The sequence below is a fragment of the Rhamphochromis longiceps genome, linkage group LG17 (assembly GCF_057381845.1).
Source record: "Rhamphochromis longiceps isolate RC_006_pf linkage group LG17, R_longiceps_female_GT1.1, whole genome shotgun sequence".
NCBI lineage: Eukaryota > Metazoa > Chordata > Actinopteri > Cichliformes > Cichlidae > Rhamphochromis > Rhamphochromis longiceps.
Genome location: NC_140573.1, coordinates 31800704 through 31824393, shown reverse-complemented (window position 1 = coordinate 31824393; position 23690 = coordinate 31800704). Strand labels below are relative to the sequence as shown.

General features: G+C 40.9%; 1 protein-coding gene across 1 annotated transcript in view; it reads right to left on the bottom strand.

Moving 5' to 3' along the window:
* The window catches only part of plxna4 (plexin A4), a 261846-nt gene that overhangs the window by 29267 nt on the left and 208889 nt on the right, over positions 1 to 23690 (bottom strand). Inside the window, exons 14-25 of the mRNA XM_085387521.1 lie at positions 21706 to 21823; positions 20598 to 20734; positions 19641 to 19808; positions 19237 to 19330; positions 17018 to 17251; positions 16436 to 16582; positions 15673 to 15907; positions 14829 to 14971; positions 10179 to 10447; positions 4097 to 4163; positions 2212 to 2358; positions 953 to 1112 (exon numbers count right to left, since the gene is read on the bottom strand). Of these exons, the coding sequence (XP_085243647.1) occupies positions 953 to 1112; positions 2212 to 2358; positions 4097 to 4163; positions 10179 to 10447; positions 14829 to 14971; positions 15673 to 15907; positions 16436 to 16582; positions 17018 to 17251; positions 19237 to 19330; positions 19641 to 19808; positions 20598 to 20734; positions 21706 to 21823 (1919 nt within the window). The remainder of the gene's footprint in view (positions 1 to 952; positions 1113 to 2211; positions 2359 to 4096; positions 4164 to 10178; positions 10448 to 14828; positions 14972 to 15672; positions 15908 to 16435; positions 16583 to 17017; positions 17252 to 19236; positions 19331 to 19640; positions 19809 to 20597; positions 20735 to 21705; positions 21824 to 23690) is intronic.

The following is a 23690-nucleotide window of genomic DNA, read 5'->3' as shown; positions in this document are numbered from 1 at the left end:
AGATTCCCTGTGGTATATTCCTAGCCCATCTGAGAGCTGAGGTTGGTTATAAATATGCTATTACCAAAAAACAACAGGGGTTTGAAAAAATCCATCTGGCAAAATTAAACCATAAAAAGCAACAGTCCACAGTGAAAAGACAGCCTGTAGGTATTTGGCAGGACAACAATAACGGATAACAATATTATGCTCACATGTAGTAGGGGTGTGCATGTGTACCCTACACCAATAAAGGTGTACAAGAACCCCTGAGCACTACAGTAGGATGTCTTGCCAAGAAGGTACATAATTGCACCTCTTTCCCCTAACAGTGGCCCATTAAAGTAATTACTTGCTTTAGGAAGGAAGGAAAGAAACACACAGAGAACGAAGGGAAGAAATAAAAAGGAAAGGAATGGCTCGCTGAGCGTCGCAATTGATTAGCTGATCAATCATCTGACTCAGACGCTAGTTGACATCTGAGTCGATCGATGGGAAGTTTTGGGAGGAGAGAGACCAATCTCAAGACATCTGAGCCATCACAGCCAGGAAGTCAAGTCTCCCGAGGTAAAAAAAAACAAAACACAAAACAACTTCTCTATATCTAAGAGGACTTTACTTTTTAAGAAGGCCTGGGTAGAGTGGAGAAGATAAAAAATAAAATAAAATAAAAAAATCGATGTCTGTCTCAGCTCAGCCAGCTTCCTCCAGGCACACGAATAGATCATTTCTATATTTCATATTTTTTTTGTCTTTTTGTGTTTTATTCTTGTTTGTATTTTCTTCTGGACCATTGAGTCCACAATAAAGGCTGTCTGATCTGAAACACTGAATCTTAAGAACTGTTTTGATAAGCTGAACAGTATCTACAGGAATGTGAAGGAGCTCCCAATCATAGAATTATTTCAGATTTCTATTTCATTATTCTATTTTTTTCCCACACTGTTCACATAAACAAGGCAAAGATTCATACCCAGGTCCATATCAGACGCTTTCAGGCGGTGTGAATGCGGGACGTTCTTGTAGATGGCATCCAGTATCTTCTCCTTCACTTGGCTTATGGTGTCACAGTTTAGCACCTTAACCTGGATCTCTGGACTCTTCTCATTTTCTGGATGTATGCAGTTTACCACCTGAAACACGCACAAAACCATCACTGTGGTGAGTCTAATAAGGACTTGCGGGTTAAACGGTATCATAAGGTTTTATTTTACAGATGCAAAATGGATCTTTCGGAATATATACTAAAAACAAGTTGATTTAGAGCAAGGTAAAAAAAAAGTAAGGTTGTTGACAACTTTGCAGGAAATAGGTTTGTGTGTTTTATGTTAATAATGATGATTGGTACTCAATGGAAATGCAATAATTCTGTGCCTGCCAAGGGGTCCGTGAGAGAACTGCAGGAAAAGAAAATATTCACTATGGAAACTGCTCTTTTCTCAGAGCTTGAGACGAGAGTAATTTGCTACCTGAACTGATGAGCACTAAAGTAGCTAATTATAACAATATTATCATATTCATCAGCTCTTACAGTACTGCCTTTGGGTGTTGGTGGCAATACCTGAATTACAAGATGAGCACAAATACACGTTAAAGGGGTGAGAGAATAAACGTCTCATCTTTTATAAAAGCATCATTCCAAACACGTATGCCCACGTTGTACATAAAATGAAAAATTCCCTTTAAAAGGGTTAACTATCGGCAGTTTCTAGACATTTTTCTACTGCAAGAACTGGGGTGGGTAGAAAACTATTGGTGTTGGAAAAGACAATGTGAAATATGTATGCAAATCTGTACTCCCAGAATGCTGAGTACAAACTGGTCTGACACTAGAAGAGAAAACCGAACAATGTCTAAGTTTCCCCTCCAGAAACAACAACGGTCACAGTGGAGCCAGGATAACAGACAGATCTGGGCAGTAAATCAGAGGTTCCATGAGGAGCGAGCTTCATCGTCTGTGCGCTTGTGCAGACACATACACAAACATAGTCTATTTCCTTCCTCCTCATCCCAAAGCCCTGCTCTTTTGCTTGACAGCTCGGGTCTCAACAGGAAGTGAGGTCGCCCCTCCCGTGCCCCCTTCATGTCAAGCGTAACAACGACAACTTTGTGTCCCATTGCAAATCTCATGACCAACCACCCATAACCAACCTTTTACTCTCGCCTTGTCCCCGAAAGCATATTAAGTGTCCCCAGTGAGCCCTTGGACCCGTGGGCAGGTGAACCCCTTACCAGCGTCTTGTAGTCAATCTGTTGTCTGATGAGCTTGTCTTCACTGAGCGAGTAGCGTGCCTCTCCTGTGATGGAGTCAATGGGGCCTTTTTCCATCTGCTGCTTGATGGCACAGAAGAGGGAGAAAAGAGGCTCGCCTGCACACTCCTGTGAAGAGATTTGACGAAAGGGGGACGTTTGGAAAAGAATGAAGACATTTTAAAGCCTTTTTTCTGCGCTCAGCTCACTGACAGCGAAGCGTATTTTTGTCTCAGAAGATAAAATTTTGTGGCGGGTTTTTATAACCGCTTTACTTCCAAGTGTTGCTGAGTAAGACTTATAAACGTCATGTTCCCGATAATATTGCACCTGTTTCACCTAAATTAAAGAAAATTGTACCACCTATCAATATAGAGCCATTGCCGAAGTTAGGGGAAGGTTTGATGGATAAACAATTTTTTAAAAAAAAGTGAAAACCCTCCCCAAGACACTCCTGTTTATCAAAAAGAAGAGACTGGCCATTTATCATTGTTTATATTTATCTCCTCCAGCTGCAGAAAAGTGATGACTACGGAGATGGCGGAGAGAAACAGGATGATTGTGACATTTTCTAGACTCAAAGGTGGAGAGAAGTTGTGGTTTTGCTTTTAGTGAATAGTGGTGTCCTGTGAAGTAAAAAGTACACCTCAGTGCTGCATCAACATGTCAGTATGCTTTCTAGCTAAAAAAGGACAACAAATCCTCCAAGTGTTAGATGAATCTTCGGTGGCTGTGGCAGAGAGGCTGTCTTTTGAATATTATGAAAACATTTTCCAAATGGAAGCCCAGACGACACACAAAATATGCCGTGTGTACGCTGTATTTTATGCACACTCATAGGCTATTTGTGCTATTCCTGTACCCAGCTGTACTAAAGGTAAACATCTGATTTAACAGACTCAAAAAAGTACATGCAGAGTTACACGACATCAGACATGATTATGCTTGTGCTATATTGATATATCCATACGCTGGAAACCAGAACAACCAGTAACAATAATTCAGCTGTTAAATATTGTTAAAATTAGGAACACTGGCCAACTGTCCTATTATAGTTCCTTACTATCCGAACTATTAAGAGGTCCCTGAAAAGCCATCAGTGGATCCAAAACACCAGTATTAACAGGGGCTATCTAAAGAAATCACATTTGTCCCATATTAGCTTCTCCTCACGGGCTTCATGAAAAAAAAACAAACAACCTCAAATTAAATGTACCATCATTACCATCATAATTTATAGTATCATATTATCCCAATACAGCACTTTATGTCAGAGTGCAGGCTTACTTGTGGTTCCCAGAGTTTTGGAAAAGTGCAATGATAGGCAAAGCCTTCAGCTATCGGCTCCTCTCTTGTGGAACCATTTTAGATCCAGTAGGCAGAAAACCGTTTTATTTTTAAGATTAGACTATAACTCTTCTTCTTTAAAGCTTATATTTAGTTAGGTGACCCCGAACTACCCTTTTGTTATGCTGCACAAGGCTCTGGCTGCTGGGGGACCTGATGCACTGAGCACCATGCCTCAGCACCACAGTTTTTATGCTTTGTCCTATCTGTCTTCCTTTCCCCTTTCTTCTCAGCTCAGCTTTTTGTGGCATATTGCTGAAGTGCCTTGCCTTTTTGGCACGCTAGGCTAACTGGTGATTCTAAAGTGGCTGCAGGTGTGGATATGAGTGTGAATGGTTGTTTGTGTCTTTGTGCTAGCCCTGTGTAGGACTTGTGACCTGTCCAGTGTGTCTCTTACCCCGTGTCAGCTGCGATGGGCTCCAAGCCCCCCTGCAAACCTCAACTGAATGAATGGTTAAGCCAATGGATGGATGAATGGATGGAGAGCAGGAAGCATAATCACAGAAAACTAAAGAGTTACCTTCAGAAACTTGTAGAGGAGGAATGTAAACCAGTTGGTCAGCATTTTCTCCGCAACAGACTCGGTCCTGGAAACAGACAGCGACAAAGCACATCATGAACATATGATCCCTGTGCTCTTATTACATCATTAATATTCAACACCATTGTCAAATATTAAGTTGAAAATGATGGCCACTGCCATTGAATACGCCTGGGCTATGCAAACATAATTGCAAAGCCATGTATTGGGAAAGCCTTTGCACGTGCTATATGATGGCCTTTCAGACAATCTTTCGGCTTGCCTTTATGCTCAGGCACGCCAAGGGCAGCTTGTCTACAGTGGCAGGGATTTTAATATGAGGCAAAGCAATTAAAAGCCTTTATTTGATCCCAGTGGATTGATGTCGTTAGGGGCTGGAGCGGCTCTGTAATAACACTGGCCTCATTATCAAGCGCTCCCTTGCCTATTCACTGGACTAACACTCGATCCGTGCACAATAGAAAGTGAATGAATACATCTCCCTCCCTTTCTCTGCCTGGCATCCATGCTCCAATGGTGTGGCAAAATGGTGTGCATCTCTTTTTGTGTGTATGTGCTGACCTGGGCTAGCAGAGTGAGTGATCCCATGTGAATGGCTAATATGCATACATAATAACAACAGTGGTGGCAAAGAGAAAAGGAGGATAGGCAACGATCGAATGTCTTTTGACAGCAACCTTCTTGGCCAGCAGCAGGTGTGTGTGGGCAATCTGTCAGAACACCTCAGATACACACCCACACACCCCTGCCTCCATCCTCAATGAGCAACTACCATAGGCATCAATATTTCAGGATTAGTGTCCATTGTGCCCGCTTGTGTGCGTGTAGATTTTGTCCCTAGTGTTTCGACTGCCACCTGCAGCCCTCCCACCCCTCACCATTCAGACAGCCTCTTAAAGGGACTTCAAACTGAGCTGTGAGGAGGGGGGGCTTCATGTCTGCTGTGCCAGTGGGCTGGTCTGGTACCCCCCTCTCAACACTGGCACAGCACCTGGGGGGGATTAACTTCCTGCCTCTCACTGTGCCCGCACTTTTATTTTGCCGCCCTTCCTCCGTCCACAGATCCAAGGGTCAACAAGGTCACGTTTCATCTTTTCTTTCATGTGTCCTTGCTCTCTCTCTTCCTCCCGCTGGCTGCAATATTCTGGATCCTGTAATCATACACGCTTCCAAATCCTCTCCATTTCCACAAATGTAGCCTATCTATCAAAGGGATGAAAGGAGCATGGAGAAAGGAGGAGGTGCACTGGCAAGGAAGGAGTGAGGCAGTACTGAACAAGGCAAATGAAGAAAAGAACTAAAATAAATAGCTTGCCTTTGCCTCTTTAAAAAAAAAAAAAAAGAAAAAAAAAAAAGAATTCCTCAACTTGCTTTTTCTTACTCCAATCTCCAATGAAAGCTGTGTTTGTGTGTTTGTGTGTGCCTGGACAATTGCAAGGCTGTTTTAAGGCTAGTGTGCAAAAAGCACAAATTAATCCCACTGCGCATGTATTCAGAAATTATCATGTGTGCTGACTAGTGTTTATTGTATGTGTCTGTGCATGCGTCTGGCAGTGGGTGGTAACCCTGCAGTGCTAAGAAGTCTTGGCACAGCCGCACTGTTTCGCTTATGCTCATTCTCACTCATAGCGCACTCTGTGGGGAACGAGGATAAAAATGGCACTGTGACGGAGATGTTTGAACATCTAACATTAGCGTTCGGTTTTATAACTTTCGAACAATGTTCTCCAAACCTTTACTCGGCTCAGATTCAAAACACAGCACAACCTATGTTTGGGTTAATGCAATGAAATGTGCCGTGGCGTGTTGGCATGGTCGAGCTTGTCTGCTTGGCAGACAGACAGTGGGACAGTGAGCATTGAGAATGAGCTAGAGCTGTGGGGACCTGGCAATATTTCGTTCCCATTGATTACCGAGGTAGGATAGATGGGACTCCATGCCTCATCGAGTATTTAACCTTTTCGTTGGCCACACCTGCAAGTTACGTGCATTTTAATGTCCATATGACACAGTTAGTGTGACTCATTAATCAATATCCAGCCAATTAAGTTATAAAGAACCTTTCGTGTCACCTTTAATCAAATCAAATCACTTTTTTTCATTTACTGATAAACTGTTTGTTCACACTTTAGAATACAACGCAGCTCCTCCAGAATAATAGAGTTACAACAATATTAACAAGTCCTTACTCTGTCTAACAAACAATTTCTCACATTTTAAAAGCTGGAACCAGAAAGTATTTCACAGTTTTAAATTAAATCAATTTAATAATGAGTTGTTAAAAGTCCAAAATATATCGTGACAATCAACAAAGTATTATTTCATGACACCTATCCGTTTGTCTGCCTGTCTATCAAATTCAGCTTGAGGTGTCTCTCTTGCATTAAGGGGAAGTAGTAACTGCAGTTTCTTTGATTTTAGCCACATGCTAAAGCAGCACAGCTTGAAATGAGAAACCATTTCTATTTGTCACTATGGCTCTGGGTGGGTGAGGAAGATTGGTCATCATAAGTGTCAAACTGTCTTGCAGTGATGGCTTGCTACTGACTCGGACTTGTTGATGCATGTGCGCCGACATTTATTGCATTTATTGCTCACACCCAAACAGAGAGAGCGCTTATCCTTATACAAGGGGCCCTTCAGACCTGTGCGATGACAGGATGTCTGTGCATGAAGCCAAAGCAATATTGTGATTAACACATGAACATATTGGGTTTTCATCTTTTGACCAAAAATCAAAACTGCTATTTTGACGCGTCGACTGTCGCCAAACAAAACTTAAGGCTGCAAGAAAGGCAGTTTAACTCTGCATGATGAGGGATGCTGGTGTGGGGAGGCTTGGAGAGATGGAGGAATGAAGCAAAGAGAGGAGTTGAAGGAGGAGAATGCAGCAAGGAATGCGACAGATGGTTGTGGAAGGCTCTCGTTAGTTAGCTTGCCTGGTGGTTGTGCTTCAGCACAGGTTGAGATGGGACAGATGGAAGGATGTGTGTTCGTGTGTGGAAAGAGAGAGAGAGAGAGAGAGGGAAAAAGGCACACACACACACACACACACACACACACACAGATTTCTTGGAAGAGGAGGCAGTGGGTATCCGTGCTCAGATGCTGTGCCAGAGACACCCTGCTCACGCACTTTAAGCATTGATTTAGCAATCAAGAAAACAGGGGAGGGGAGGGGGGAGAAGGGGAGGAAGAGCTGGGAATATAGATTGAGGGAGTGAGTATAGGAGAGCAAGTGAGTGATAACGATAGTGACGATGTTACACAAGGGACACAAGCTTCAAGCTTCAGAACTGAAGACAAACATGAGAGAGAGAGCAGCGAAGAGTGAGACGACGGAGTCAGGTAGTGAGGGAGGAGAATACTGAAAATGAACAAACAAGGAAAGAAAAAGAAAAGAGACAGAACAAATTAAAGAGGGACTGGGGGGTGGAGTGCTACTTCCTCCATCTTCACAGCCCCCTGCCTATATATCTGGGCTATTTTCAGTTGCTATCCAGCGACGCACCAGTCAGCCCACACTACAGGGTGGCAGAGCTTGCTCAAACTGCCTTATCACATCTGAAATGCATGCTGGGTTGTTGGAGAGCTAATAAGCGCAACGGTGGAGGAAGAATGAGATAAGGACAGTCTGATCAGTGCCAATCACAATCGTGTGTATGACAAATAGGGATTCAAACTGGGTGTGGATGTGTTGTAAACATGTGCTCTTTCCTCACTGCTGGCTGAATGCAATGACATTGTCGCCGGGGTTTCCATCTGCCCTGTCACCAAGGGTGAAGAGAAGGAAGTGTCAAAATAAAGTATCTTATATTCGGTGTCTACAGTTGTTGGTCATGCACAGGTCGCTGTAGAACTTTCTGTGACTATTTCCTTGTGAAGTTAATCCTAAATTCACTTTTGAATCAAATTCTTGTATGAGATTAATAATTATCTGCATGGAGAGCACACACAAGGCTCTGGTGACGCATAAACTGAGTGATCAAAGAGCTGCTCTCACGACTCGCCTGCGTGCCTTAAAGTCATCAGCTTTCCTCAGGTGGTGACACAGCTTTAAGTATCTGCATTGTCCTTGACCGCCTCTCCCTGTCTCTGCTGTACGCGCCATCTCTTATGCTGTATCTACGGCCGGGATCAGCAGTTACTCCATTGTTTAGTGGCTGCACCATATTCGGTGAGCTCTGGCTGCAGTTAATCAGCTTCCAGCCCAGACGGCAATAATTTCTCTCTGCATCACCAAGCAGAGCCTAAACAGGCGTTCATGAGGTGAATGTGCCCACTGTCTTCTGGATGGTACGGTGAACAGCATTAATTTCAGTCCCGTCTGCATATCCTTGCTGTGTTCATGCATTTGTCTTCGTTGGCCGAGAGTGAGTGAGGGTGTTTTTAGGCAGAAGGAGAATAAGAATTAGAATCGAAATGAGATGGACAACTTCATTTATGATATGCTTGTCAAATTATCTGGGGATGCCAAGACTTGAGTGACAACCTGCAAGTAAAAACAACATAACATGTGTGTGTAGTGTAAGTATCAGTGAGCATGCACGCGCTACACACGTACAGCTGTGAGGAAGCCGGTTCACTCAAGAAACCATAATCATCACATTTACCAAACACCGTAGGCAGGAAGCATAATCACATACAGTGCTGTGTTCAAGTGCATGCCATTAAGGCTTTGACTGCAAATCCAACGGAGGATTGTGATTGTGCCAGAGTGCAAGCTTTTCACAGTCTCACTTTCTCCCGTTTTCATAAATGAGGTTTTTTTTTCCTCTTGAGCTATTTGAAATTGGATTCAGTGCTAATTAATTATAATTATTTTGCTAATGATGTGCACGGTAATACACTCTGGTGTTTCTGAGACAGAGCCAGCAATTCAAGGTCACAGGAGTTAATCCAAACATGTCAGGGGACACATCCAGTGCTTCACAGTAAAGAGGAACCTGTATAAAACGTCCATTTCTATTCCAAACCAACAAGAATACCAAGCTAGGTTCAGAAAAGCAGATGTTGTGTTAGATAACACATTTTATGTGTACCTATAGACTGATCTGCTGTAACTTTATGACCAGTGACAGGTGAAGTGAATAACCCTGATTCTATCAAAAGTGAACCAAGGAAAGAAAAGTTGTGAACTAGGAACAGGGTCCAATAGATGAGCTACTGTTGCTCAAATTGCTGAAAAAGTTAATTATGGTTCTGATAAAAAAGCGCTAGAACACATAGTGCATCACCGTTTGTTGTCATTCCTGCAGACCAGTCAGGGTGGTCATACTAACCCCTGTCCACCAAGTATGGGCACTTAAGCATCAGAACTGGACCACAGAGCAATGGAAGAAGGTGGCTCAGTCTGATAAATCATGCCTTCTTTTATATGCGTGTGTTCCATGTGCTTTGCTTACTTGCAAACACTTGGCACCAGGAAGCACTATGACAAGCGAGGCACTGTGATGCTTTGGGCAACCCTAACCCTAGCACCAGGTGGGTACCTACTGGTGCCCTGTTATTTCTTCAACCCTTGGGCCCTGTCATCCATGTGGATGTTACTTTTGACACATATTACCTACCTAAGCATTTTTGCAGAACATGTACACCTTCAGCAGGATTTAAACCCTGCCAAAAAGAAAAATGGTTCACAAAAATTTGAGAAGCACGACAATGAGTCTGAGGTGTTCACTTGACCTCTAAATTCTTCAGATCTCATTCCAATCAAGCATCTGTGGAATGTGCTGGACAATTAAGTCTGATAAATGGAGGCCCCCCCCTGCAACCTATACAACTAAAAGGATGCATTGCTAACATCCTGGTGCCAGATACCACAGCACACATAGTGGAGTTCATGCTTCGATGGTTCAGGGCTGTTTTGGCAGCATAAGGGGAACCAACACAATACGGTCAAGCATAGTACCATTAACTTACTATCAAAAAGGTAGGATATGTCTTGGTTAGAATATACAGCAAGGAAGACTAAATTGTCCTTCACCAACTATGTAACTTCAACTTCACTGATATCACAGTCTAACAAGTGCTCTACTTGGTTTTCATGCCTGCTCATTACCTGCGGAGGAGCAGTTTGGGGTGGTTTTTGCTCTCGAGGTTGCGGTCTATGAGGTCGGACAGCAGGTGCTTAAGGACATCAGTGGCATACTCCAACTTGCTCTGCAGCACTGTCATGATGAGTGAGGCCACATTGCCGCGGTCCCTCATTGAGAAACCACGCTGGGCCTCCAGAGTGCGAATAAAACACAGCAAGAAGATCTTGTTGTTAATGAGCTGACCAAAGAGCTTCAGCCCTTTCTCCACCTGCTCCTGGCGGTAGCCTGGCACCTGCACGGAAACAGAAGAAATGTTCACTTACTTAAAGAATACAGACTTTGAGTGGTACATTCAAGGCCATGACATACAGACTCAATTAGTCACTGGGTAATTCAAATGCACTGCTATTTATTACCTTACAAGATGTACAATGTGTTAAGTCTTCTTTTTAAAAATGACACTTTTAGGTAATGTTTATACAGATAGCATGTTGGACTAATCACAAAACAGTCAATAGGATTGAGAAAGTGACTCTATTGTGAACCAATTTTCCACCTTGTCACCCTCAAAGCATCACATTTCCTCCACCTTGCTGAATAAAATGCCAAAAACCTCTTAAGCAACTTTTCTCCTGCTCTACATTGTTCTGTTATTTCAATCGTTCTACAAATGTGTTTCTTTTTTACCCAAACACAAAGTTAAAATTGGCATGTCCATAGTCCATAGTGTTGGTGTTTTGTCCATCTTAATCCTTTCCTCTTATTAGTCTTATTAGTCTCCTCTTATTAGATGTGTTTCATCTATTCCCATCTTTGCCCTAAAAGAGTGTCCTGAGGAAAACTCTTTGCTGCAGTTGTTGGGAACACTTGTTGAGAACTGAATTCTCGCTCCAACCCTCTGAACCAGAAAAACCTTCGTGATCAGTTGTGGTCAACTTCCCTCAGTACACAATGGAGGACATAGTGCTGAATGGAAGCATGGAAGAAAAAAGTTATGCATCAGGATAAACAGGTTTTCTTTGATCATGACCATGCTACAGACGTGATTCAGAAAACACCGGAATTAAGAAAGCTTGATATGACAGAGGAATTCAGGGAATAGCAATACTCGTGAGACTTTGAGAGAGTTACTCGTCAAGGTTGCTGTCTATCGCCTCTTCTCTTTCGTTTATATACTAAACCCTTGGCACAGGCCATATGACAAAGTGAGCACATGAGAGGAATAAATATTAAAGGGAAAGACCATGTCATCAGCTTTTTTGCAGATGATGTCATACGATATCTTGTGGGGCGATAGTGGCTCAAGAGTTGGGCGTTCGTCTTGTAATCGGAAGGTTGCCGGTTCGAGCCCCGGCTCCGACAGTCTCGGTCGTTGTGTCCTTGGGCAAGACACTTCACCCGTTGACTACTGGTGCTGGTCAGAGGGCCCGGTGGCGCCAGTGTCCGGCAGCCTCGCCTCTGTCAGTGCGCCCCAGGGCGGCTGTGGCTACACTGTAGCTTGTCATCACCAGTGTGTGAATGGGTGGATGTGTAAAGTGTAAAGCGCTTTGGGGTCCTTAGGACCAAGTAAAGCGCTATACAAATACAGACCATTTACCATATATCCACAAAATTCAAACTATCATTTTTTTGTTTAATGTAATTAATACCTTCGCTGAGCATTCAGGGTACAAAATTAATGTGGTTAAAAAAGCCATGCTTGCGACAACATCATCTAAATATATAAAAAAAACATATATGAAAGAACATGAACTTTGTAATAGGCAATATTCTGGGCTATCAAGTATCGCAGGGGTGGGGGAACTCCAGGTGCCAAGGGCTGGTGTCCTGCAAGTTTTAGATATCACTTTTGGTCAACACACCTGAATCAAATGATTAGTTAATTTCCAGACCTCTGGAGAACTTCAAGACATGTTGAGGAGATACTTTAGCCACTTAAATCAAGGACACGTCTAAAACCTGCAGGACACCGGCCCTGGAGGCCTGGAGTTCCAAACCCCTGAAGTATTGCATAATTTTAAAACTATGTATCTTGGGAACATTATTAAATGCATTGCGTGGAATGACCTGTACTTGATAAAAAACTTTATTGAGAGCCGCAAAGAAAGCTTTAACAAGAAAATATTCTAAATAGGTTTCGTAATGTTCAGATTGAAAGAATTTTTTTTGATAAGTGGAGAACACACAAGGCCTTATAATGTCCATACATTATAAGGCACCAAGGAAAAGGTATGAAAAACATTTATAGGCTATGCGTTTTCGTACTTAAATGTATATGTAAGCATGTATATGCAGGACATTTGCAACTGGCACCCACATTTTCTTTCTCTTTTCAGTTTAGTTTTTCTCTGTTCCCTGGAATTTAGTTGATGTCAATATCAAAATTGTGAACAAAACTTTCAGTAAAAAAAAAAAAAAAGTGTCAAAATATTTATTCATTTAGAACACTTTCTTTGCAATTGCACGTACTATGAGTGTTTATGTTAATCAGAAGCACCGAGACTTGTAATAACAAAAACTATAAATTAAAAATTAAACTATAAATTAATAAATACACTATTTCCCTACATAAAAGTGCAGTTTAAAAGTAATAGGTTCATCCCATTGAATAAAAGATGGAAAAAGGGGGAGGAAAAGAATAAGGGAAAAGGATGAATCTGGGGAAATGAGAAGTTTAACATTTTACACTCTTTGTTGCACTTCATCTAAAGATTGAGAATAAAGGCAAGTAAACACTGAGCCTCTTTAGGGAATGTTTATTATTTTGATGCTGCTATATAAGCTGAAAGGGAGTGCAATGATGTGAATTTCCCTTGTCTGAGCCCAGATCATCCCTGCACCGTTTAAACAAGTAACTTGCTACACATTTTTTTTCCACACAAATAGCACCTAAGGAGATTATGTCTTTTAATCTGTCAAGAGCACTCGCGGTAAGACGGCATCTCTTTGCACCCAATGCAGCTGTCAACCAGCATATGTTCTGTCTTTCCACCTTTCATGGAAGTAGCTGTAATCTGCTGGGAATTATTGTTATATTGCAAGCCTAATTTCACACTGCTTGCCAAGATGTGTAGTGTGTCGGTGTATGCATGTGTTGAGCGTGAGATCGTTTTCTTTGTGTACAGGCTGCATACTGCATGACATGCAAGGAACACCGCGTGTGCTATACCTGTATGTGCTGGCTTTTGATTGACTAATTTTTCTACTTACATTTCTAGCACCTGGCATGTCTTCAAATATTTTAATACTGACAAAACTGCTTAAGTAAACCTAGACCAGCTTTCCAGCACCTGTGCTACTTCCGTCCACAGTAGACAGTCAAAAACTTGATACGGCGATATCTGATACATCAATAACAATTAAGTAGTCATCAGCAGCCCGAGACGAGCTTGCTGCTTTTTTCAGTAGGCTCCTTTTCCACATTATGCTCCTTATACAGTTCAATATTTATGCCAATTAAAATATAATTAATATTGCTTATTACTGGGAAATTCTCATCAAGGATACAGAGGCTAACCCTGAGGGCAGTGAAATAGGGGTCCAACATTCTCTTAATGGAACAAGACGACCTAGTCAATTACGGCTGTCTATCAATGTCACCAACTAAGGATAAATGACTTGATTTTTTTTCTTTTGCTTTTCTGCCTGTGATTGACTTTTAATTTGCTTTAAGGTGGGGAGAGAAAACGGCACAGCTTCTCGTATCATTAAGAATTATTAATGAGACCACACTCCTGAATTGAGGGCTGCCTTGTTTGTTTTTGAAAAAGCGTGTTGTTGTCGGCCGTCAAAGGGGTTTTGTTTACCAGACAGCGACACAAACAACATCGGCGTCTATTTCACCCACTGTGCCCTACCACATTGTTAATTTGCTTGCTCATTTTGCTCTAATTTCAAATAAGGCTAATTGTTTTGCATCAGTTATTTGACGGATAAACAGTTAGACACGTACAGTTACACACTTGATTGATGAGAATATAGGTACAAGTTCTTATATTTACAGCTGTCTTCTTTCACGAATGTATTGAAAACTACAGCTTTCTATTTAATTGAAATGCTCTAAATATTTGACCTGGGCATGCTAGTGGAAAACTTCACTTTACGGCCTCCATTTCTGATTTGTGTTGCACTTCTCACAGAGTCACTGCTGCTTAGTGAGTACTTTGCAAGGGTTTGCAGATAAGTTCCAAACAAACTATGGGAGACCATGGCAATCTGCTAGTGACCAAAGCAATCTCAATCTTGTTTTTGGAACAACACTCAACCTCCTACGACAACTCACTAACAAGTAAAAGGGAACACCTTTTTTACCTAGTGTGTGATTGGTCTTTAGGTCTGAATGACTGGTGCTTAGTAAACAACTTTACAGCGACTGCCAGGAACAATTCACAACTGGTTGAGGAGTATTAATTTTTCTTTAGCGACAAGTACTTGGTGGTCACCAACCGGCCTGGATGACTCGGGGCCTTATATAGAGTCTGTGTGTCAACAATTTATCACAAACAGAGAATCCTAATAGAAAGTCAATTTGAAAGAGTAGGAATGTTTTCATAGACTAAAAGTGCCTATTTATTTTATTTAAAAAGAAAGAAAGAAAGAAAGAAAGAAAGAAAGAAAGAAAGAAAGAATAAATAGTTGCATTTTCCTTTGTAATAAAAATTGGTGAATCATACCTCCAGATCTCTCAGGACAGGATGCTCCTCAATGCCTGGGAAGAGGACTCTCATGGTATAGGTCCTGTAGTCCAAGAAGGGGATACCTGCACCATCTAGATCACTGGTCAATTCATGGATGTCTGTCTGCAGCTCTGCAAATGCTAATAAACCAAACAGAAAATTGTTTATTAGTATATATACATATAAGTCTTACATAACTCTTAGCTAGGCTATAACCTATTATTATATAGATTTTACCATATAAAATAATATCTAAAATAGTATCTAACATGGTCTGCCAGCAAAACATGTTATTTCTTAGATGTTTTGCCTCTACCCTGCCTTCAGTTTATCTATCTTTATCTTCCTGTTTATCTGCATGAGCTTACCTTTTGTTTCTTAGTTGCTTCCTGTATAATTTTGAAGGGCATTTCCTTGTGGCTCACTACATTTTTACTTTTTGATTTTGTTTTATTTCTGTCCTCATTATTACCTGATGAAAGGTACCTCTTTCCTATTTTGTTTTTAAATTCCTCTAGCACAAAGACAGCAATCTAAAAGTTAAAGTGGATAGATATTGGAGGTACCATAGAAAACTAGGTACTATTTAAAAGAAAAAAAAAAACTTTACAACCTACCTAATCACAAACAAGTTCTTGTCACAATGATGATGTGGTAAATGGACTTGTTCCTATATAATGCTTTCTCATAACCTATTGATTAAATAGGAAATTTCTAGTATTGCTAACAAAGATTTAATTAAACCGTGTAAATAGATTTAATGAACCAAAATTCTTTAGATGTTCTTGGAAACAAATGTGTAAAATGAATATACTGATCTGCACTAGCATGAACCTCTTACCCTCTTTGCACTCTAGAGCCACACGTGACTCCAGGTTGTCCATCTGCATCTGCAGCCTTTTCAAGGTGAGGTCACTCTCACGAGACTTGCGTTTATAGGCAATGAGCACTGCCACGATGACAAGGATGAGCAAGGCACCGGCTGCAGCAATGCCAATGATTGCAGTGCTGCTGAGGGGGCTGTCGGACGTGATGTGGACCGAACCTGGTGAATTCTCGATGCCGCCCACACGTGCCTTATGACAGTAACAGACAAAAGGGGAGATTATAGCTATTACATTGATGTGGTTAAGTCAACGTCCAAGCTCAGACACACAGACAGACATATTGATTTGTGTACACACTTCTGTTTGTTTGGGCATCAACTAATTCTTTCACAGTGTTGTGTCCATTTTTTTTCTATGATGCTGGGTTCAGGTGGTAAGATCAGGAAATGCCTTGTTCAAAGTGGTCTCTCTTAAAACCACAAATGGAATCTTCATTGAGTTTTCTGGGGCTCTAATGCCTCTTATTGAAGGCTTATTTGTTTGTGTTTTGTCTGCTTGTGGGCACTAACCGCACAGCTGATTGGATTAGAGCCATAATCTGAATGGGAGTGGACAAGTGGAAGGATAGAAAGCAACGCAAGGAATGTCTGTTGGTCTGTCTGTCAAACTCTCAATCGATTTTTAGGTCTGTCAGCCTTCTCCAACACTGCCTGCCTCTCCGTCGTTTGTCTGTCTTGCTCTATGTCTTGACGTTGCGACATGTGCTGTGTCACTCACCAGGATCTTATGTCGACCAATCAGGTTAGGGGACTCGCAGAGGAGCTGGTTCTCTGACACTGTTAAAATGCAGGGCTTCTCTCCAATCAGAACTGTGTAGTTCAGCTTTCCATTTCCGCTATTGGTCGCTGGAAGGAAATTCCGCCCCTTCAAAAGAATAATGATTGATGTTATTGCTGTCAGCGTCAAAGTGGAAGGGTTAGAGAAATAAGAGTCAAATGATATATGTTTATGTTTATCTATATATTCGTACTGCAAAGCTGGGCAAAGATATGTTATGTGCAATGCTCTACAATTTATTTTACTTGGGTATGCAAATGATCAGTTTAAGCTGAGCTTTCTATACCTATAATATTTAACCTGAGACATGGTACTGATCTCGGGTTAGTTTTCACAGACTAACCCAAGATACAGATATCATTTCTAAGCTGTGTACTATATGAATTTTAAGATATACACAATCATTACTGGCAAAATATCTTAATTTAAAGTCTTTACATTCAGACAAAAGGCAATAAAAGATAATAAAATATTATAACAATGAAAACTGAGTGTATATGCGGGTGAGTGATATCTTCCTACTTTCAGTATAATGGGCGATCCAGGTTTAAGCTCCAGGACTCCGGATGGACTAATCGGTTCAAATTCCGGATTGGGGAAGTAGATGAAGTTGGTGTTATTGAGTGTGATCTGCAAGTCATCCAATTTAAAGCCGAACTCTTCAGGTCTTTCAGGTACTTCTTGGTGTCTGGCTAGGCTGATGGGCAGCTCTGGAGCCTGGCACACCATAGTTGTAGGACCTAGTATGTCGCAGAACTAATTCACAAAGAAAAGCACATAAGTGAATTTATCGCCTGCAAATTACTGCATTTATACAAAAATATAGATTATTTATTAACAAATTTCTCGTGGTTGGATCTCAGCATGCATCATACCCAAACTGCCTGACTGTGTTCCCAGTTAGCTCACTCACTTTATTGGCAGTGCTAATGTGCCAACCCATACAGTCAAAAGTCATTAGTGTCAGCCTTTTATGTCACACTTGTGCATTTCACTAAACCCACTGGAGACACAATAGAAACTGGAAGCTCCTCCATTTCCAAGTGCAAAGAAGAACCTGTTGTATTTTCCTCAAAGGAAGCCACTAAATGAGGTGCAGTTAGAAAGCTTGTGCAGTCTCACCGCAATCACGCTTTGATGTGTGAAGATTCAGGAGTGATAACTAAGTCTTACCATCCCTTCTTTACCCTCCACAAAGAACCCTCCCCAGCCTCTCATCACTTCTTTATTCCATCCTGTTATTCCTGTCTGTGATCTTTTCTTCTCTCTTTGACAAATTCTTATTCCCTCAGTCATCTTTCTCGATCCCGCTTTTTTGCTCAATTACAGCGCCTCACATCTTTTTGTGTCCCACTCCTGTTTTTTCCCCTCATTCTCGTCTTTGCTGAGGTTTCTCATTTGACATGTGATGTTATTTAAATTGCTCATTTGGTGTCAAAACCAGTTTTAAAAACAAAGACAGACTGACGCGCAATTGTCAAACGACGCACACCTTTCAACATCCCCTTAACGTTTTCATTCCTCTCCGTCTGTCAGGGCACAGGTCGCCTCCGCAGACGTTTCTGTTTCATTCTCAGACATTTCACATTTTCACACTAACCTCTGCCATGCAGTCATTCAAACTATTGCCTGTCACCCTAATTGGCTCCTTGAATATCAAATTGACAAATCCTGCAAGGACATCTTTGACAAGGATCATGCACTGGTACAAGAAGGTAATAGAGGAAAAGAAAGAAAGAAAGAAAAAGTAACAAAAACTCTTTTTGCGGACAAATGCTTTGGATGTCCATTTTTAACTCCTTTTCATTTAGATCTGAGCTGTGTCAGATTGAGACTATATCGTGACACGCTGAGACACTTGAGATACAATGCCTAAAAGAGGCACATCTGAGCACAGATGTTAAACGTGGTGTCGGGCTATGCTTAAATGGACCAAGAAAGATAGCATTACCACCTTTTGTTACTTCCTTTTATTTCAAAGAGATCGCAGAGCCCCAAGCATGGCATTACCTATCCTCGCCTGGGTAAAGAGGCTAATCACTGTGGTTTCTAATTCAATATCAAAGTTCCTACTTGTTACACAGTGGCGATGAATTACATTATTCCCTATTCAGTTGCAACCTGTTGATTTTGCACTGCAGTGCCACTGAATTTTCTTCCTAGCCCTACAAATAAAGAATTTAGTAATGCTCTGGACTAAATGAAACTTTATGGCTGACTATATAGCTCGCCGTGTTCATTTAAATTAGCCACTTTCTTTTGTTCCTGGGCCACATTAGTAAAAGTAAAATAAAATTGCATGGAAATAGGTCAACAAGTATTGATTTTTTTGTGGTTTTGCCTCTGTGTACCAACACAGCGGATATTTAAATCAAACAATCCAGAATTGACTAAAGTACAGACTTTCACATTTGACTCAAGGGCTGTAACAACACTTTACCACTAACTCTTTAGGAATTACATGTGCACCTATCTTTAGACTACAAAGGAAGTGGACAAAGTGGTGTGGGCTGTCATTTCATTATTCCATGACAAATTAAGCAGATTTCAAGAGATCAAAGACATAGCAACAAGTTGCAAAATTATGGACCTAACTGTGAACAATGGAATGCATTGCAACACAAAAATGTATACCTGAAGATGCTCCACTCAGGCTCTATCTTGGTTAATTGTGTTTTTAATAACACAATTAACCACGAGGTGATTGTTTGATCACCCACGCTGCATCTACATTCACTTACATTGAGTGTCTCATGGCCATTGTATTTGGCTCTGATGAGTGGTGTCTGAATGATGTCCAGATTAGTTCCTGTCACCGTGATCGGAGTATATCCACTGAAAGAGAAAAAGAAGGGGAAAAAGAAAAGACGGTTTAAAAAAAAAAAAAAGACAGCTCAGATTGCTTTGACAAATGGTGATTTGAATTATTTATTCATTGCTTAGTTTATGCACCCAATGCAAAATTTGTACGCTGTAAATTTTGTATTATGTTGCAGTAGACGATTAAACCTTTTCATTTCCTCCTGACAAGGATCTGACAATAACCTGTGCTGCTGAGATATTTCCATCCACAGGACGCAAAATATTCTGTTGATATCTCTCTGCAGTGAGCAACGAGTCAAAGTAAACAGACAAAAATGTATACCTGAAGATGCTCCACTCAGGCTCTATCTTGGTGATGGTGGGATCTTCCACATATTCAAACTGGAGGTCTTTCTGAAGGTGGGCCCTATCTATGCTCACAGACACAGACACATTTCCAATGCCATGTAGGGAAGCATGGGTTCGGCAAGTAAGCCATAGGCCACCCCTCCTAAAACAATGACAGGATGAAACATTAGTTACATGTACTGATATGTTAGTGGTACAGTTCAACAGACAAAAGGAGGAATCAGTACAGTGGTATTTAAATGTAAAGAAACCCAAAAGCCATCTCTCTAGTCAATATCCTTTTTTAAGCAGACTACTAAATTATTCCAACACTAAAAACGATGTAATAGTTAAGACATTTGAACGGTTGGTTAAATAGACATTGATCCATAATGTATTGACTGAACTGAGAACTGAGCATTTATCAATGCCAAATGGTACATTGCAACGATGCTGTATTTGCCCAATCATTTATGGTGCAATATTTATCATCACTGAGTAGAAATTTGAATCTCAAAATTGGAAAACCTCTAAGTCAGCGCTATTTCTGCTCTCAAGGTATTTAATATATTTCTGCAGCTGTGTAGATGGTTAAACGTAGACCTTCAGCCTGCTACTGTGACAGGGTTGAGCACAAAGGCAATTTGAAGTACTTAGCATTAATTTTCATTTGTCTTTATGCAGTTGTTTTAATTGAATTTAACATTTGTGCGGGGTCCAGCTGCAAAACTTTCTTTTTCAGCAATGGGTGTACTCAAACCCTTGATTAATCATAATGTAGCAAAGTTCCTCCTTGGGCATTGTGATATTTCATTTTATGTGTAAAAGTAAGATATTGTTGTGATGTCAGAAAGGTTTTGTACCTGTAGTGTGAAAGAGTAGCTTTACCTGACCGTTTAATTGACTGTTAAAGTGTGACTGACGGGGTCAGCGCTGGCTTGTTCCAACTAACCTCTGATAAGTGCACGGCTGGTCCTTGAACATGACTGACACATTGCTCCCAGCATCAAAGTGGCTGCCAGTAATGTTGACGACAGTTCCCCCAGAGACTGGCCCACGGCTTGGCGTAAGACTGATAATCCTTGGAATCTGGTAAAAACAATAAAAAAATAAATGTTATTGTAACAGCCTGTTGGTAAGAAAGTCACTTATAGCTGATTCATAAGCAGTCTGACAAACAAAGAAATACATTCCCCTGAAAATGGCCAGAAAGTCTCGCTCAAATTAGAAAGAAAGTAGGGATAGTTCAAGACTTTTCCACAGTGCTGTACTTTAACCTGCACCCACTGATTCCACTTAACGTGTTCTCTGATGAAAAACTTTTGTAAATTAAAGTAACAGTAGCAGCAGATGCAGTTCAGGGGAAGTGGGGCATAAAGTAAATCCTCCTCCAGTCCATTTCGTGTTCTTATAATCTCATCCTTAGCCTGCTGTGTAGTGGGACATCTAGACCTAACATCCTATAATCCTGTGCAGGGAGCCCATTGAGAAATAAACCCAGCCAGCACCCATTAATGGATAGCAGTAAAAATGATAACACAGCATAAAATACGTACATAACATTAACAACTGCTAATTTATTTCAGAAAGCGAAAGTGTGAGAATAATTATACGCAGAGTGAATGTTAAAAAAGGCGTAATGTGTGTTTTCATGTGTTAATGTTCAATTTTTATTTGTTATTCACTTCGGGGTTTTTTTTATCAACGTTCGTGTTTTTTCTTCATTTTCTTCTCATTAGTAACTGTCAGTCATGTCTCACGACTGATACATGCATGACAGAAAAGCTGAGAAGCAGACTCTCAGTGAGAACCACACCATGTTGGAACACAGCCAAAAAAGCAACATGTACATACATGTTCTCACCTACTTAACACAGTAGGTGAGAAGACTGATCAGCTACAAGCAAGGTGCTAACATGCCGAGGGTGACACATGCAGTATAGTTGCCCTTCTGCTAATAGAAGCACACGTTTCAATTTTTAACCATCAAATTGCTAGTTTTTTAAAGTCTGCAAAACTCCACATACAATTACACAAAAACAACAGAAGTTAACACTCACCACAAAGTAGTAGTACTTGGAGGATTTTGCCATAAATTCAGATGTGCACTGCCCGACACAGACCTGCACGTTCCCAGTATACTGGCTCATCTCAGCTCTACCCATCTCGCACACAATCCTGGAAACAAACATTGGCACAATTGTAGAATATGTAACAAAGCATGTGTAATTGCACAGTTACTTGTACTATACCAGTTGGCGTCGCTGGGAAATGCAAAGCAGGTTATTTAATAGATTTATAGCTAGACCTGTCTTAAAGCTTGATAAAATAATGCATTATTTGCCAACAGCTTCACCTCCCCCGCGCTGCCAACTTGTAGGAGAGAAAGCAAAAAGTCTCCATCCTTTTACATATGACCTCAAATGCAGCTACCTCTTCTGCTGGGTCAGCATTTGCTTAGAAAGTGCTGGCACACAACTTTCTTTCTCAGCAGAAGAAGCACGGGGTCTGTTGATAAGCCAACTTTAAACTAGTTTTAATAATTTACAGACCGCACCTGAAAGGAGCCAAAGCGCTGGATTAAACTCGTATGTCAACTAAATGTAACCTCCTGAATAAAAAAAAAAAAAAAAAAAAAAAAGATTATTGGAGTTGTGTGTGCTACTGAGGGAGGAACTGTGCTCTGTCACCCACAGCATTGCTTCTACTGTATAAGTGCACTGCTCTGACTTTAAATTAGTTTACATTCATATACATTCTGCTAGTCAGAAGATTATGCCAACTTTGAGATCATATCTCTTATGCAACCACCAAGACCACGCTACATTGAATTGTTTTTTTTTTGTTTTTTTTTTTAATTTATTTATTTATTTATTTTTTTTGCCTGTCCCGTTTGGCTCTTTTGCCATCAGAATTGTTGTCTAAAGGCAAAGAAAGATGCCCAACGGATTTACTTTACCAAACTGACCCTCAGTGTTGTTAAGGATATGTCAAGTTGCTAACACACTGAACTAAGTGGTGTTTGTGTGCTTAGGGAAGTGTTTTGCCCTTCAGGACATGAAGTGTTCAGCTGTGGTCAAAGTTCTTTCAGTTTAAATCCCATAACAGCAAAGGTCTGTGACTGTGCTCACACAGAATCTATATAATATGCTTCAATATTTAGTACGTAGTATCAACAGACTCCTGCTGTAGGTTGGGCTTGAAAATGCAGAGCAGGATTTTTCCATTTGAATTAACATTCGTTACATTCAAGCCTTTGCCAAGGGAGTTCACACAGTGCTGACTGAGAACATCTGTGCCACATCAGTCCCTCTGTATTCTGCAACATGACAGAGTTTTAAATACAATGTCTCTAGCGACATTCCTGTAGTAGTGGTAAAGACAGTGCAATTAAATCCCACTCAGGAAAATGAATTAATGCCTCTCCACTAAGTTCTAACTTTGTTCTGCAAGTTCTTAATTCAATCTGCTGGAAAAAAACGTATCATCCTGATATCTTTTATGCCAGTATGTCCAGCACGCATTTTGTCACTGATAAGAGTCAAATGTACAAAGGCTGGTTTTAGACTATTCCATAATGTCGAGGTTTACGCACTCACCTAATAAATAAAGGGTTTCCCATTCGAGCCTGGGAATAGACACAAATCCCTCGGAGGATTGTGCCAGGAAGGGCATCTGGTATAAATATCTGTGCCAAATCAAATATGTGCATCCAGCCACGGTGCCATCCCCTTGTAAATAAGGGAGCAGCTGAAAGAAGCTTGGTTGTAGGCTACAAATGCCTTAGCTAACAACAGTAGCTAAAGCATTGCGTGACATTTTCATAAACTGAGTGTCAGTTTAATTGAAATTGAATTAAATTGAACTTTTCAGACCTATCTTGAGTATTGTGGGGTCCCTCCAGTGGATACAGTTTTCATAGTGTGAAGTAGGGTTGCCAACCGTCCCTTAAAATACGGAATCGTCCCGTATTTCGAAACAAAAGTACACGTCCCGTGTTGAGCTAATAAGGGACGCACTTTGTCCCGTAATACAGTGAGAATCA